Raw genomic sequence first — 17,210 nt, forward strand, 5'->3', positions numbered from 1 at the left:
TCTGGAGGGTAAGACAGCCAGAAACGAAGCCCCAGGCAAACACCATGACGTCATTGGATGGATGAGTAATGGGGCAGTCTGACTTTCCTCTAACTGGTATGGGCTGGCAATGTTAGGATATTAAGCCAGCCTAGTGGGCTTGTCTGAGCTGGGACAAGGGAGCTAGGCCTGGGCTGTCTAGATTGCCAGCATGGTATAACATGGCACCTAATGGGAGGAAGTGACCAGTGGTTTAATCCATCCATGTAAGCTCATCAAACAAGGAAACACACAAATACGGAGGTGAAAATGGAAACGCAACAAGCCTGGTGTGAAAACTGTTTATCCTGGCAGCTTGCTAACTGCCATTTCCCCTCTGTGGAAAAGTGCTGGCATCCATACGTGGTGCTCTGAGAAGCTGATACGGCTAACCATCATATACTAGCCTGCTTTGACCAGTGGTTGTGTATAAAATTCACAAACGGTGCACCCTCTCCTTAGCCAGACAACTTTTGGGGTTTTTCTCTGAATTGTATATGTCAGGCAATGGCCCTGGTGTGTTCGACTCTTTCATCTTTATTATTAACTGCATGTGGTATGGAGTGAAACAATCCCAAGATCAAGATTACAGAATCTAGGATATCTTGTGTTTCCTCTGTTGCAAAATGCTTAGAATAAACGATTTCTGTAGACGCTTAAGTGGAAAGTGGAAATCACTTGGCTGTTTTCAGCCCCTGAGTCATCTTTAATCAGAGACCTTTTTATTGCAGCTTTCAGGAACTCCTTGGTGCTGGAGCACTTTCACACAGTTGTCTCTGGGCTAGGGCTCTGCAGCAGATCTGTTTCCACTACTACAGAGAAGATTAATGTCCAAGCCATGACCGGGATCTGTGTATATGATGATACTTAGGTGTATAGTTAATGTCATTATACATGTGAATATTGGTATATTTGTTACTGTTTACCAGGGTAACAAAATTGAGCTACACTAGCAACTCTAGATTACTTATTGCAATTATTCTCAGTAGTCACGAGGGATCATGGCTTCCAGAGATGACCTAGAGAGTCAACAACCATTCTCCTAATTGCCACAGACCTTCTTTCTTGGCCATCTGTATGCCCTGCCTAGCAAGGACCAGAAGGACAGCAACACTCTCTCCTGTAAGAGAGGGCTCTTGCAGCCCTCCAATGATTTATCACAGTATATCCTGCCTGCCTTTCCATCAGTGGGGACACTGAACTGGGTCTCTCCCTTTCACTCATCCACCAATTGCTGTAATCGCTTCTCTGTAACCATCATCTCTGAGCTATGTATCCTTCTGTCAAATAAGGCCAGTGTGTTCAGTAGTTATTATGAGAATAAGGGAGGTAACTGATAAATGATACGGTTATGTAAACCACATTTCTGCATTTAACGAATTTGAACTTCCCACTGACGGCACGTTCCCAAGGGCAGCTCTGAGAATTTTCACCAAAAATGATCCACTCATTAGTGAATCAGAGCACTGGGAAAGGATTGCAGGAGGTCATCTGCTCCATCTGCTGTGCAAGCCAAAATCAGTAATAACCCCGGGAACCTGTTTCAGTAAGACAGGAAAGTTTTGAAATCCTACTAAATAGTACCAACTAGGCAGAGAGTCATTAAGAAATGACACAGTCCGTGCTCCAACCTTACTTTGAGTAGGTTTTGCTGTGAATATGTGTATTTGTAGAAATGTGAGCTTGTATGTGTGTGAGAGACGCAGAGATGCTGTTCTAGATGCCAGTCCCACCACAGGGACATTGTGGTAGGGCTGTAGTGTCACCGTGTTCTCGTAGTCCCTACTGCAAGCACTCAAGGAAAGGACTCTCACAGGATGATGCAGCATGTAATATTTAAAACAGAGTTTTATTGTATTGAGTCGTTGAAAACTAAATAAAAAAATTAAATGTGGGGAGAAAAAACAAACAGGCAGAAGATCCTGACTGCAGGCTAGCCTGAGGCAGTGATGCATTTGTGGTAAGAATAAACAGTAGTAAATGAACACTTAAGCAACAAAGATCCTGATTTCCTGTCAGATCTGTTATAACAAACGGGACTCAGAAATATAGAAAATTTAATTATAAGACTTTGAACTGTTGCGGCATTTTCCATCATGAACAATAAAACTCCCAGTGAATCAGGTATCCCACCAGGACTGTGACAAATAGGTACACAGCGGTGTCTCAATTTTGAAGAAAAGAAGTATATAGGTAGGGAAATTAAGGTCTATGTTTTCCCAGAAGTTATTTGGTGCTTGCTCACTGCTTTTTGCCTCCACAAAATGTGTAGTAGGCAGGGCCGAAGTCTAAACAAGAGGCAGCCCTATGTGTTTTGTCTGTAGGTCATAGAGGAATTTTGCAAATCAAGACTGTACTAAAGACATGCGAACAGCTTTTCTTCTAAATCAGGAAAATGAGAAGAGGGCTTTGGAAAGTGATAGTGGCCTGAGTCATTAGGATCTTATAGGATCCTCTTTGCAAACCAGAAAGGAAGGGAAAGGCAGACGCCAGTTGTTAAATTATGGCTGCACAGGAAGCTTAATGCAGCAGCAAATGGGGTTAGATAGATATATTGATGTTCCCAAAAGCCTAATAAAAAGGGGCTACTCCCAGAGCAGCACAAATTGTATTTCTCCTGCACCTGTGTGGAGATAGCAGCCTAAGGCATTTTGCAAAAACATGGTTTATTTCTCCAAATCCAAGAAGCAAACACGTGCTCTTGACTTGCTTCTCACTCAAGTTCCTTGTGCATATCTTGACACACCTGGCCCTTGTGGGGTCTGGCACTTGGACTGGAGCTAAAGGAACTTGCCACCAGTAGCAAAAATCTGTTTATGGCCCAGACACAAGAGCATGGTTCAAAGAACCAGATTACATTCAGATAGGTTGACGTAACATGCTGATCTCCTCACTCCCCAAGTCACCAGTTATACTATGGCTCAGTGGAAGGCTCTCTAGTTCTTCAAGATGACTGGCCCACTGCAACTGTTTTTGGGGATTGTGTGTTCCTCTGCTTTAGGGATGTTCTTGAGTCTGCCACATGCCAAGAAGCAGTTTTGCTCTGGATAGTAAGATGTTGTTTGTAAGGCAGTAATTGCTTTTGCTTGCCTGGGGAATCCAGAGAGCCTGTTAGGAAGGAACTTGTGAGAAAAGCACCCCGGGCACCTCTCCTGCCACATCTGAGGTAAATGGTTCGTTAAAAGGCAGTGATTGGTTTCAACTGGTGCAGCTGCAGGAGGTCTTCTCGGAGAGTCACCTCACCTGCAGCCTTGCCAAGGGCCTGCGTCCCGGGTGGGGGTGGGTCAGACCTGGTTTTGGTCTGCAATATCTGCATGGGCCTGCCCTTGAGGGACAGAAGTTACTGGGCAACTTAGAATTGGTGACAATAACACTTGGTCACTCTCTAAACCTTGTGCCACCTCCACAAACCCTCCTCTATCCACCTAGGAACTCGCCAGCCACCAGTCTCCAAGAGGAGGCGTCACGGTGAGTGCTTTTGCACCTTCACCATGTGCAATCCAGCCTCCTTATCTGAGCGGTTAAACGTGCAGGAGTGGGAGGCAATACTTGTCCCAACAGCGGTAAACTCAGAGCAGATTTTCTGTGGGAAGCCATCTGTCACCAGGGGAGTGGTGCTGTGTCAATTGATCAGCTCCACCTCCAGCTCAGCTCTGCAAACTACAGATCCCTGACCTTGCAGGGTGTCAGTGGGGGAGTACTAGGATCTTTGGAGGCACTGAGATCCTGTAATGGAGCCTCTACTCTTTCAGGCTGGGTGAGGGACACCCTGCAGCATCTTGCTTTCTCTTGCAGCAGTCAGCTATGGGGAGCCTGGGCTTGCAGGTGAAAGGACTGTAGGAGAAAGACAAGTTGTTTTTTTTTTTTTTCCTGTAGGCAGGGGATCGTATTTCACGTGGATGATGTGTGATGTAAGGGACTTCTTCTGCTTCGAACTCAACCTATCCCTATCCCAAACTTAAATCTGTCTCCCAGTGGCAACACTGAACTGTGTTTTGGCTGTTCCAGGGTGAAAAAGGGAGGTGGAGAGTGAAATTTCTGCAGGAAAAAAAAAATAGGAGATTCTAATGTTCTGTAAAAACCTTTAATGTCTGGATGGGTAAAATATTCCTTTTTGATTTTAGTCTGTAATAAAGTAATAATGATTCTATGGGGTATATGTGTGTAAAAAAGGTAAAACCACCTTAGACCTACCTCCTAATTTAAAAGCCTTCACTGTAACACCACAGTGAGGTCAAATTCCTGCTCTGATAGCCCTGTGGTTCTCTGTCAGTTCAACTCCTTCTCTTTTTCCCTGATTTTCCATCAGGTGTGGTCAAAAATAAGGAGAGGAAGGAAATTGTGGCTCTCAGGCATTTTTCTTAGTTTGCTTTTTGTCCCCCAAAAGGTACTCACTGAGATTCCCATCCAGCTCTATCAGCAGTTCTCCTGATTTATTATGAAAGGGACACTTTCTTCTACACTGTCGTTCGTCCTTCCTCCCTCACCCCTCTCTTTTCTGAGTGCTGAGTTGGTTAAGGAATGAAGAACATTTGGCTAGCCCAAGTATTGGGGTGATGAAGTGCCAAGAGACATCTTGGCAAGCCAAAAGCTGGACTGGCTTGCACCTCCTTAGTGCTCTCATTTTGAATAGATGTTGCCTTTTCTTGCTACTTCTATAACAAAAATGCAAGCAGTTGCTCAAGAGCAATTATTACGTGCACAGCCAAGTGGTCTGTGCTGTTTAATTTAAGGAGGTGTGCTTACATTTCTCGGTGGAGAGGAATTGTTTAACTGGGTTACGGTAAAGCTGTCTGTTTGGCGTTTTGTTTTTTGATGTTCTGATACACTCTGGTTAGTGAGGACCTCTGAATTTTTTCCCCAAGTTTTTGGGGCTGAATTCCCTTCAACAGTTGGGCTGTGCACTTGTGTGGAACGATCTGTAAGCAGGTGCTTTAGCTGGAACATCTGACCCTGTCTAAAATCACGGGGAGGGCAGTACCTCCCGCACCTCTCTACCATGCCTACTAACTCCTACGTGTGTGTGCATGCAGCCTTGAAATACTAGTGGATTTACCATCTCCCATCCCCTATTTGTCACTGAAGAAAGCATCCACTATTTTTTCAGACAAGACTTCAAGATGCTGTGTGTCAAATGTTCCCATAATTCAACAGCCAGGTCCTTCAGATCTTAGACTCTCTGCTAGAAACTGTGGAAATTTGCAATCAGTTCAGAGGTTCTTATGCATAAGTATAGAAAAGCTTTTGTTGCATTTAATATAAAAACAAATACTAGTCATCAGTGTAGCTGTCTTGCCTTTTCATGTTACAGTAAGGCTGAGTCTTCGAACTCCAGCATTCAGTTTGCTACAAGTGGCTTTCAAAGGCACAGTGAAATGAAGGGTATTGGAGATGTTTGTTCAGGCTTTCTTCAAACTCTGGCAGATGTCGTGACAATAGTTTAATCTTTCCTCGGGCTTTCCTGATTTTCTCCATAAGCATCAAAGATAAAATGTATCTTTTTATTGGAAGAGTAAGTTATTTTCCTGAGTACAGTTCTGGGAGAACGGGGTGAATTCCAGTGATGATAGAAAATACGAGCTGTTTGCCACAGATTGAGAGGCTCAGTTGCTGCTCATGTTTTTTTAACTTGTCTCCAATTTGTTGCTGCCTTCTTTTCTTTTTTCTTTTTGTGTACATTTGTTTTTCCAGTGAGCAAAGAGCAGCCCTAAGAGTACTTTCACAAGTGGGTGGTAAGCTGTGTGGAGGAAGTGAACTGAGTTTAATCACCAAACCTCACAGGAGAGGCATGGGGATCTGGGAGCAAGGACTCTTTCGTATAGGATGTGACCCATAAGGAGTTCAGAAAAGAGAAACAAACAGCTTAAGGCTGGATGCAGGATCAGAGCTTTTTTTTTTGGAGTTGCTGAGCTATGGCATATTTTGCCAATAGACAAACAGGCTATAGGTAATGAAAACCAGGACTAAAGAAGGGAAGGATGGATGGATGGATGGATGGATGGATGGATGGATGGATGGATGGATGATTAACTGGCATTCCTGCTGAAAACAGCTTTACCTGCCAGGCTGTAGGAGAGTGAATTTGGTAGAGAGCTGTTCTAAATGTGAATATCTTGAGATAATGTCTTGAGGCATTTGCACAATGAGTTTCCCCAGGTCTAAAACTCCTGACTGCCTCCTTTTTGATCTCTGGTTTGGCTCTTCTGGCTTATTGAAAGAAGGTGGGGCTGCTATCTCATTCCTAAAAGTGGTGACTGGATTTGGAGGATTTTCTTATTGTAATTGGAATCTCTGCAGAGAGATATCATTTAATTCTGCCTTTTTTTTTGTTTGTTTGTGATCTAATCCTACTCTACAGAAGTCAGTGGGAGTTTGCAGTTGCTTTTAAAAGACAGAAGATCAATCCATAAGAGAGCATACTGGCAAATGCTTTTTCCATTCCTTTCCATCATGAATTGGGCAAAAGCAGGGATTTGGATTTTACTGGATCTGTCACAAATTGAAAGCCTGGTATCTTGTGAAATCCTGGGAAGATAAAGGCTTACACTATGCCATTGGAGGGCTGAGATCTGTACGAAACTCCCTTGGAGTCTTGGAGGTTATAAAATGATACAAGTTCTGATTCTTGCAAAGATGAACTTGGTATGGTAGAAGGATATGAAAGCAATATCAAGAGAAATATTGAGCTGATGTTTCTCTAAAACATGATATAAACAAAACCCATGATAGTTTAGAATTTTATTTTTTCCATTTTAGTATGTTTTATGTTGTTCTGAGACTGAGCCTTCACAGTTGTAGCACTCTGTGCTACTGCTTGCTTTGAGAGGAGCTTGCAGTGGAAGTTCTTAGAGCTATTTGTGTCCAATGGTTTTGCCTACTCTAGTTGTACTTCAGTCTGGATACTCAAACTAGAGTGACTGTCCCAAACTAAATCAGTATCAAAGCTGCTGTGTATCCTGTTTGTACTACATATAAGGTTATGATAATCCGGGGATTAAAACCCTTAATTTCTGCAGCCATGGAATATTTTGTACATATTCTCTTTTTCTGTCCTCACTTGTGTACCACTTGTTCCCTGTCTGTTAGAATCATGCCTAACATTTGAAACCTCTAAGTAATTTCAACAACCTGCCTTTAAAAATAAAGTAAAGACAGCTGGTCATAAAAAGGCTTTTACTTCCTTCCCACTTGCTTCACTTAAATTTTTAAAAGTTAAAAATCCTTAAGCTCTGGCCAAGACATGAAGTGTAAGATTCTGACTGTGTGCCTTTCCCTCCATGCTCAATAGATTGACTGGGAATGCTGTTTATTTCCTTTGACCTATTCTTGTTTTCTTTTTCTCTCTCTTCCTCTCTTTGACTTCCTATTCTAGGATGAGTCATCTATGTTCTTCCAGTTTGGCCCATCAATAGAACAGCAAGCCTCTGTCATGCTCAACATCATGGAAGAATACGACTGGTACATCTTCTCCATTGTCACTACTTACTTCCCTGGTTACCAGGACTTTGTGAACAAGATCCGCAGTACCATTGAGCACAGCTTTGTGGGTTGGGAACTGGAGGAGGTCCTCCTGTTGGACATGTCCCTGGACGATGGGGACTCAAAGATCCAGAACCAGCTCAAGAAGCTCCAAAGCCCTGTTATCCTCCTCTACTGCACAAAGGAAGAGGCCACCTACATTTTTGAGGTGGCCAACTCTGTGGGTCTGACAGGCTATGGTTACACGTGGATTGTGCCCAGCCTGGTGGCAGGGGATACAGACACAGTGCCATCTGAGTTCCCCACTGGGCTCATCTCTGTCTCATATGATGAATGGGACTATGGTCTTCCTGCCAGAGTGAGGGATGGAATAGCCATAATCACCACGGCTGCTTCTGATATGCTGTCTGAACACAGCTTCATCCCTGAGCCCAAGAGCAGCTGTTACAACACCCAGGAGAAAAGGATTTACCAGTCCAACATGCTCAACAGGTAAGGGAAGGGGCTGGGCCAGCCTTACAAAAGAGGGGTCAGAGAGGACCTCCGAGATCACAATAATTCTGCTAGGGCACATGATGCTTTGGGGCAGCGGGCAGTGTTAGCCAGAACCTGGGCAAGGGGAGGCATGCTGATGGTGGCACCCACATTGCTGTGTGTCATGAGTGCCAGTACTGTCACCCCCTTAGAAAGCCTTCATACAACACAGGGGGCAAACTAGCATGAGGAAAAGGAACAATGAAGGCATAGTGCAAAAATTTGAGTGTGCCCTTCGATGCACACAATTTTGCTTTTATAACAGCACTGTACTTGGGGTGTCTTTACATGAATGGGTCTGTAACTCTCAGGTGGGTTCTTGCTGCAAGCAGTGAGGATGTTTGTATTGAAATCTAGAAGGTGCCAGGTTCTGTTCCAGGCACCAGCAGTATGTGAACGGGTGTCCTTTATAGGTGACGGTTGTGCAACCCACCTGGAATAGTTTCATGGCACCTGTTGTCTAAGGACCAACCGTCCTTCTGCTGTCCATCAGGCCTGAATTACAGGAGAGATGGAAGTGCAGAAAGATGTGGAGAACTAGAGCTGCAGAAAGAGTTAGAGTCAACAACTCTGCTCAGCTCCTGCTTTATACTGGAAGCCTTTAAAGCCCTTGGGTGTCTTAAGGATCCACTTTACCTCAAAGAGGAGGAGTTGTGCTGTCACCCTGCTCATTGGCACCTTGTTGGCCATTGTCTGCTGGGTGTTTAGGGTCCCATTCTTTCTTGTGCACATTATGCAGAGAGCCTAGGCACCCCCATCAGAATGGCAAGTTTTTCTAGATGGAAAAGGACATTTAAAAATAGGGAAAACCTATTTGAATAAACATCTTCTTTTGATTCAGATTCAGATTTTCTTAAGAAATAAATAGTGCTAAGATGCCTGTTTAAGGTCATAGAGGAAGCCTGTGGTGAAACAACCTCTAGAACAGCACTCTGATTACTAGATCTTCCTTTTTGTCCCAGCTGGAGTTTTAGTGTGTCGCTAAGTGACCCAGATAATTAGGCATGGGAAGAGCTGGGGAAGGTGGTATCTGCAATTAGCCAGATGCCCCCTGACCTGCTCAGCTCTCATTCTCCAATGTTTTACATACAAAATCCTTGGGCAGGTTGGTCCTTTTGTGGTAGGACAAGGGGAATCCAGGCGGTAGCCATCAGGAGAGGTGGCCACACAAAGCTCAGCATCTGTGTTCATTTGTCATGATGAATCATGGAACAGTGTAAATGTGATGGATTGGTTTGTGTGCTATGATCCTTCACTGTCAACTGTACTAGGCAGTCAGGGGGACTAGTGAACAAGGAAGCAGATTTTGCTTTGCCTGAAAGTTGAGGACTGAAAGAAAAGTCTATTCTTTGACCCATTATATTATCCATAATGCTATCTGCTATTTGTTCTTTGTCTCTATGATCCATTGGCATATTACTAGGTCTTATTGCCTTTACTTCCTCTTCCCCATACTGGCTTTTTGCTGTCTGCAAGCCTGGGGACCACCAAAGGTGCCCAAAGCTTTTATCAGTTTCCTTCCCAGCTAGGCTTAGGGGTAAGGGGTGCTTTCTGATGCTCTTTTGAGTCATCCCTGGAATGATTAAGCAGGGAAAAGATATTTAATATACACCAGGTTATCAGAAGTAGCATCAAGGCAGGCTGTTGTTCTACCTTTCCAAATGAATAGGGATTTTTGGGGGGAGCTGTATTGTGTCTTTTCAGCAGTTATCTAGAAAACAAAACATTGTCCCCTGCTATGTGATGCAGTGTTCTGCAGACACCTGCTAATTAGTTCTGTTGACACTGTATTAGCCTGTGCATAACATCATACCCATATAGCTACACTGCTTCAAGGACCCAACGTAATCTCTCTGCGTAGCACTTCTTTGCATTGTATAGAAGTTGCAGCTTAGAAACTCTTGAGTCTCTGGATATGACAGTACTGTTGTGCAGTGTAGATACGTCCTGAAGCCTGGGCAACCCACATGAAAGCAGCTCTTGTCATTTTTGAAGATATTAGCTTTCTTCTCACCTTCATGGCCCAAATCATGCTATTCCTTCTCCGTTGTCTGCTTTGGGTACAGCATTCACAGGAATGACTGCAGACACGTGTAGATATATCCAGCTTAGTTTGGGTACCGGCATCAGTCTCACTGAGAAGCAGAGTCAATTAGTCCATGCCAAGCTCCGTTATACCACTGCCTAGATTGCTGCAGGCACCTGAGCTGGCTCAGAAATAATTATACTGTGTTGCAGTTGCTTCTGTGACCACAGTGCAAATATTCGCTTTGCCTCGCACAGTGTTGGCCTGTGCTCTGCCAGTCTGGGGTTCTCACCCCCACAAATGTTTCCACCCTGTCTTTACTTCCAAGTGAGGTGGTTAAAAAGTGTGACTTCAAGTGAGTTGAGTACTTGGTTTTCTGTTTAAGTGACATTACTTTTGGGCACCTTTTGACGTATAAAAGCTAGTGGTATCCAAAATGAGCCATTGCTTTTACAAATCCAAAGGTTCAATAGAAATGTGAGAGCTTCAAGCTCAGCCTCACAGCCTGGAGTCTGGGTAGGAGGAAAGGTAGAGGAGAGGGAGAAGAAATGGAAAGAAGCAGACTTGAAGACACTGAACCAAAACCCACAGAGATTAATGGCTATAATCTGAGTTCATACCTTCAAGTCCTGTTCAACTTGCTGGAATTTACTATGTGCTAAGCTTTAAACCTCTCCTGATATACTTTGTCTATCTGACGTCTTTAAATCTCTCCCGAAATGCTTTGTCTATCTGGGGTATTACAGATTCTGCAGACCTGGCTGCTTCACACCTTCCCTAACCTCTTCCACTCACTAAGATCCCACAGCACTTGTGCATTGTGCACAGCAGGCAGCAGCAATACCTGCATGTCTGGGACACAGTCTAGCTCTCTTTGGACTGGACTGAAGGTTCTGGAAAACTAATTTTAGTCCTGCCCCGGACCCAGCAATACTATATTCAGCCATCTGCAACTTACAGTTCCCCCTCCGCATGCCTACACAGAATAGAGAAATGTATGTACGTGGGCTTGAAGTCTGGGGAGACTGCAAAGTGTATGTGACCTCAGATAATACATCAGCACGTAGCTGGTGTTTCAGAAACTCTTGAAGCTAATCCAAAGTGGTCCAATTTGCTTCAAATCCATAGCTGGGAGGCAGTGTGATAAAGGAATTTTCCCATTTTATTCTTCGGAGAGTGACACATCCAACTAAAAAAATGTGTAATTTAGTTCAGCTGGGGCACATTATACACTAAGACTGTGAATTAGTCATTTCCCAAGATCTGCCTTTGAACTCTGACCATTTCTTACTTTTTTTTTCTTTATGAAAGTGCAGTAGTTCTGAATGCAGCTAAAATCAAATGGTCTTTCTCAATGTGGTCTCAGTTGGTAGTTGATCTGGGTGTATAATGGAGTAAGGAGGAAATGAACTGAATGTTGCTCAGATTTAGAAAGCAAGCTCAGTTTCTCCATGTCTTTCCCCCTTCTTACGTTGACACTCTTGGTCTTTTTTCAACTGCTTGTGCAAATGAAGTTTTGTTTGAAGTATGGCTGCAAGCACAAAAAGAAACAAGACGGACTGTTATCTAAATGCCATTTCTTGCCAATGTAGGTGTTTGGTCTGTATCTTCTTGTATTAATAATGGTCTCATAGCAACTGTTTCTTCTCTGTCTTGAAACTGATTCTCCTTTGTGTTAGGCTGGAACCGCAGAAGTATGATCACGACCATTGAACGTTACAGATTTTGTTCTAGAAATGAGCCCTCTGGTGAGATAACTCCACTAACTAGTAGGAAAATGATACTTTAAGAAAGGTTTGTTCTACAAGAATTGTTAGTTTTCCTTTTGAATGATTTTTCAGGAAGTTTTCCTCTACTGAGGGATTTATCTCAATTTATGCTGATAATAGGCTTAGGTGATCATTTGGAGTCCAAATATCCAAACACTGTTTTCCAGTTCAATTACACTCTTTAATTCTTTGTTTTGTTTGTAAAAATTACCTGTTCATTTATTCCTTCATTGTTCCAGAAAGAAATCTGGTTGGAATATTCCAGTCTATCAAGTTTATAGTTATCTCAATGGCCCATCTTCTCCTGGGCATCCAGCAAACCACTGTGCTCTCTGCTCCCTTCTACTGGATGAGAAGATTGCAGAGGTTGGGAAGGAGATTCTAACAGGGTTTTCCTCTGGAGAGATAGTCAGATGTGGAGTTTTTCCTTCTTGGCCCTTCCAAGGAGAGTTGCTAACTTCTAAGCATTCTGCAAAGCTCATCTATTCTCCCCTCACCATGGCTACTGAAGAGTGAGTGGGTAGAGGTGGATGTGTTTATAGGCAGCCTTCTGCTTATTTCGTTATTTTAATTGATGGGACAGATTTCCTTGAGCTCACGATTGGTGCTTCTCATTACATTTTAGAAATGGAAAGGCATAACTAAATGACAGGAGCATTCTTGGGAGTGGAATTCAGGGATGAGTCATGAGAAAAGAATATGATTTCTGGCACATATTTGAGGAATAGAAGCTCAGCCGTTTTGTATGGATATTCACAGTCGTTGGGCTACATAAGCTGTGTTTTTATTATAGCCTTCAATGAGACCTGGGTTCTTCCTACTGGTTGTCATGGCTGCTTGTGAATGCTGGGCCATAACTACTAGTTTGTTGTTGTAGGGTTACTAATGAGTTCTCCACTGATTGGCTTTAATAGTCTCTCATTTAACACCAGGCTGCACATACCAGATTTCATTTTAATAAAAAGTGCAGTGAAGCATTTGCTTTGGAATGAAAATACAAATGTGGAATTATACTGCCTTTGCAAAGAAATACATTAAGAGGGGAACAAAGGTAGGTTCAATTCTGCACCTCAGATTCCTCAAATATGAAAACAGGTGGCAAGCCAGCTCAGTGTGTTGTTTGGACATGATACTTTGGCTTTGGGGGAAATACTAACTTTCATCTGGACCTTTCCATTCCAATCAGTTAAGAAATGCAAAAGAGCCCTTGATGAATGGTTGTAAACTATTTTCCCTGGAACACCCAGGGCAAGCTCTGTTCTCACATGGCCACATTCCCCTAGTGGAAACTAGGAATTGCTAAGGCTTAGACAGCTGAACAGTGAGACAGTGAACAGAGAAAGTACTTGCAATAGGATTGTACAAATATATTGCTTCCCTGGAGACTCAAGACAATAGGGGCTATATGCATCCCTGGAAGGATGCAGTGCCACTTCAGGGTGTTATGCCACCCTGATACCCAGGAGCAGCGCCATGCCCATAGCATCCTGGACCTGCTTTCCCCAGGTCAGTGCCAAGGACAGTGCCCAGGCAGTGCCTTCTCTTGTTTCCCGTGCCACTCCCAACCCATCCTCCTGCCCTCTCCTCTCCAGTCACGGCAGCTATTGCCTGCCACGTCAGACAGAGGTATCATCATCATATGTCATTTGCAGGTGCTGCCATGGAGCCACTCTGTGTTGTCTCCCAGTCGAGTGAGCCACACACCTTCACACAGCACAGCAAGGGAGTTGAGAGCAGGAGCGGAGAAAGGACCGTTTGTGTCACCCTTTCTCCATTCGTAGGACTGTCGAGTTAACCTTGTGCTAAGAGACAAGAGCGCTGGGCCAGCACTGAGGTCTCACTGGCTTTGGTGGGGCCACATCGGCCTGCTCGGCAGCTAGCTGGGAAGCCCTGCTCCAGCCCTTAAACCAGTGCTGCTCCAGCGGTGGGAGGCGCAGTGCTGGGACTTGCCTCTTAACTCTGGGGAGGAGGGGAGAGAAGGTATAAATGGCATGTTCCCGTGGATGCAGAAATTGCCCTTTTCAGAAACGTGGAGGGTGAGGGAGCATATGTAACTTGTGACCTTTCGGAGCCTTTAAGCCAGTGTCTTGTTAGCAGCTCGTTATGCTCCTGCTGGTTGGTGTGTCCGGCTGCCATCAGGCTGGTGCTAGCTGGCAGCACGTGGCATGAGCGCTGGTGACGGATTAGAGGTCCCTGCTGCTGAAATCTGCTTGTTCCTGTCACTGCTCCAGCAGCAGCTGGAGGCCGGGGCTGGCCTGCACCTCCCACCTCCGTCGGGGTCTCTCTGCCTCCCCACGTCTCTTGTTGTACATCACCTCACTCTCTGCTGCTTGCATACTGCCATCGCCTTCTTTTTTTTCCCTCACTGTCTTGCATTCCTTGTTGCATTTCATTTGCCCTATGTGCCTTGCTCCCTGTTGTGGTGGTTCAGTGCTGATGAAGGGCGCTGTGTTCATTACCCTGGGGCTACCAGTTAGTCACACCGCCTGCCCAGGAGGTGAGCAGTGGGTGGGGGGGAGCATTTATCCATGTGCCACCACATCTCAGGGGCAGCGTTGGCTTCCTCTTACTCTTTTTTCTGTCCCCTGAAGGAGGATGCTGAGGACAGCTTTGTAACGTGCTCTTGACCCAAACCTCCCCCGTACGGGTGGGCTGCTAAGGGTGCCCGATGCAGAAGGGCACGGTCTGTGCCTGGCTGTCCGCCTTGCTTTGCCCAGTCCTTAACCAGTGCTGCTTGGGCAATGGGAGGCACGACTGTCTTGCACGGGAAGGTCTAACCAACTCGGCATGCCAGTAGGATAATGCAGGCCCCTGGCTTCTCAAAGGGAGTATATGATGGGGAGACAGCAAAAATGTTTGTTCCTCAGCAGGTCCCACATGTTGCCTTGGTCCTGCAGACCAAGGATTTGTCTGAGGGGGAGAGGAGGCACTTTTTCTGTGTGGACAGCTGGATTTTTCATCCTCTTTGCAGTTAAAATAGGATGGGAGGGTTCAAGTGAAGCGATAGGTTTTTGGCAAGGGTTATCTTTTGATTAGAGGACAGACCCTTTCATAAAGGCCTCCAAAATCCACCAGCTGGGAATGAATTTTGGTATGCACCATCAGTTTCCAGATGGGAAAATGTCCATGTTCTGCTTCCAGCCCTCTGAGACATCTCTTGCTCTGCAGCCAAGTCCAATTAGTGCTAATACCGTGGCAACTTCACTTGCTGGTGACAATATGCTTTAACTTGTGCATTCAGGCTCTCTCCGCTCTTCATGAAAAGCGAATAAAAATCCTTCCTCTGTGGTGGAGCTGAAGGAAGCAGTGCGAAACCACAAACCCGGCTCTGGCTACGGTTTAGCATCAGCGACAGTGGCATCTTTCCCCAGTCACAAAATGCAGTTGGGGTCCTGTGGGTTTTCAAGTGCCCCAGGGAATTTGAAAACCTGCTTTAGCAGATCAGTGGAGGGAAGGTGGGAAATAGCCTCCTTCCTTCAGGGACTGGCTTGATGAGGCTGTGGATATTTTCTGACTTGCACACCTGCAAATCAATGGTTAGCCATATGCGGTTTCATCAGTAGAGCCTGTAAGGAACGTGCATTTTTTTTCTTTCTGATAGAAACCTGTGTTGTTTTTTTGTTTTTTTCCCCTCAGAGTTAATGTTCTTACTATCTTTCAAGTTTTTAAAAATAGGAACTGCTGTGTTGCTATGGCTCCCTGTGCAACTCTGGAGCAGCTTTCTCTTCTCTTCTCTTCTCTTTGATGCAATTTGGGTTTGCGGTTTGACAAGACACCAGCCCAACTCGCCGCCTAGTGGCTGCCTCCCCAGGGTGGTGGTGGGGACCACGACAGCGTTCACCGTTCACAGAAATTCATGAATAAAAGGGAAAAAAAAAATCAGATGGCCTTTCTTGGCAGAGAGTCGAGGCATTAACCCTGGCATGTCCCGGACAAGATTTATTAGTTACGTTCTGCAGTCTTTTAACGCCATTCCCTGTGGTTTAACTTTCATTGGAATATTCTTTTCCCCTTTCTGTCCTACACCCTTGTGTGATGGAACTGAGCCCTGTCAAACAGCTGGTCTGTTCCCCTCCAGAGGCACCTGCCATTCAGTGGTCTTTGCTGTATATGCTTCATCTAATAAATAGTTGTGCATGTTTCAAGCTAAGCTTGCGGTTAAGTGCTTTGCTGAATCGAGGCTTAGAGCACTCCTGGCTAGATACTGCTCATGAAATTCCTCTCAAAATCATTGCTTTAAGGGTGCACTCGAGTCCTGCATCCGAATTTTGGGAAAATGTGGATCTGCATATCTGTGGGGCAGCTGAATACTTATCTCGAAGGGACCAAACCGAACTGTGGCTTTGAACACCTGTTACCTGTGCAGAATCTAGACCTCCCTCTGCAGACCTCTCCACTGGCCTGTTTTCAAGTAGCTATAATTTTGAAAGTACATTTTGTTTCATGTTGCAAATTTTATTTTCATTCTCAGTCCAAAGGTGAACATTTTTGAAAAATCTGAGCAAAAAAACCTGTGCATCCAATTTTGAGTTATGAGAGTGTGAAATGAATGCATTTGTTCTGCTTTCAAATAATTATCCATCAGTGGGGTTTCTATTGGTGTGGACAAATAACTCAAAGCTAGCTTCACTTCAAACTTCAAAAATTGGTTTGCAGTGTTAGACAAGGGATTCCTGCTTTGTTAAAGTTAGAAAATTTTATTTTGAATTAAATATGAACATTTGAAGGTGGCGTATGTTACCTTAGTGTAATTTTTTTTGTATTGTACAGTCACTGTGCACTATATTTCTTGAAGTATTTGAATGAAAGATAATCTAGAAATGTGGTATTTAAAATGCTTAAATGTGAGTGAAATAGTAACAAAGAAAATAGAAATGGCAGAGACCTGTCAGCTTGTCCAGTCCACTACCTGCTCTGTCATTCCTGCAGCGTATTCTCTCCTGATTTAAGTAATAAAAATGTCCCTACTGAAGCCTGCAGGCACCTTAATATAAAATGAATATTAAAATCTAACCATAGTGCCCTTGAAATGATCAATCAGACTGAATGCTGCCAGCCATCTTCCTACAAAGAAAGCTCTTTTCCACCCCTGTGGAGAGATTTCTGAGCTTGCTATATCACACTGAACAGGTCTCCACACCTGTCTTGATTGAGTAAAGATTGTAAGGTGATTAGAGCTCCCCTCTGCAGTAAAGCACCATGAGAAATGCTTGAAAAACAGATTTTGTGAACTTAGGGTTGGTCTTTGTTGAGGCTCTGGCAGGACAGCAGGTATTTGGATGAAGAGTTCACCCACTGATGGTATGGACAGGATGGAAGAGAACTGCCACACTGGACTGAAAACCCGTGAATCTCTGTGGCCTGACAGTGGTTAAAAACGCACA

At 44.4% G+C, this 17,210-nt stretch overlaps 1 protein-coding gene across 1 annotated transcript in view; it reads left to right on the forward strand.

Moving 5' to 3' along the window:
• Positions 1-17,210, forward strand: part of GRIN2B (glutamate ionotropic receptor NMDA type subunit 2B) — a gene marked incomplete at both ends in the record, with an annotated part of 167,589 nt that overhangs the window by 43,220 nt on the left and 107,159 nt on the right. Inside the window, one exon of the mRNA XM_082309712.1 lies at positions 7,391-7,989. Within this exon, the coding sequence (XP_082165838.1) occupies positions 7,391-7,989 (599 nt within the window). The remainder of the gene's footprint in view (positions 1-7,390; positions 7,990-17,210) is intronic.

Source organism: Platalea leucorodia (genome assembly GCF_965183815.1).
Source record: "Platalea leucorodia genome assembly, chromosome: 4".
NCBI classification, from domain to species: domain Eukaryota; kingdom Metazoa; phylum Chordata; class Aves; order Pelecaniformes; family Threskiornithidae; genus Platalea; species Platalea leucorodia.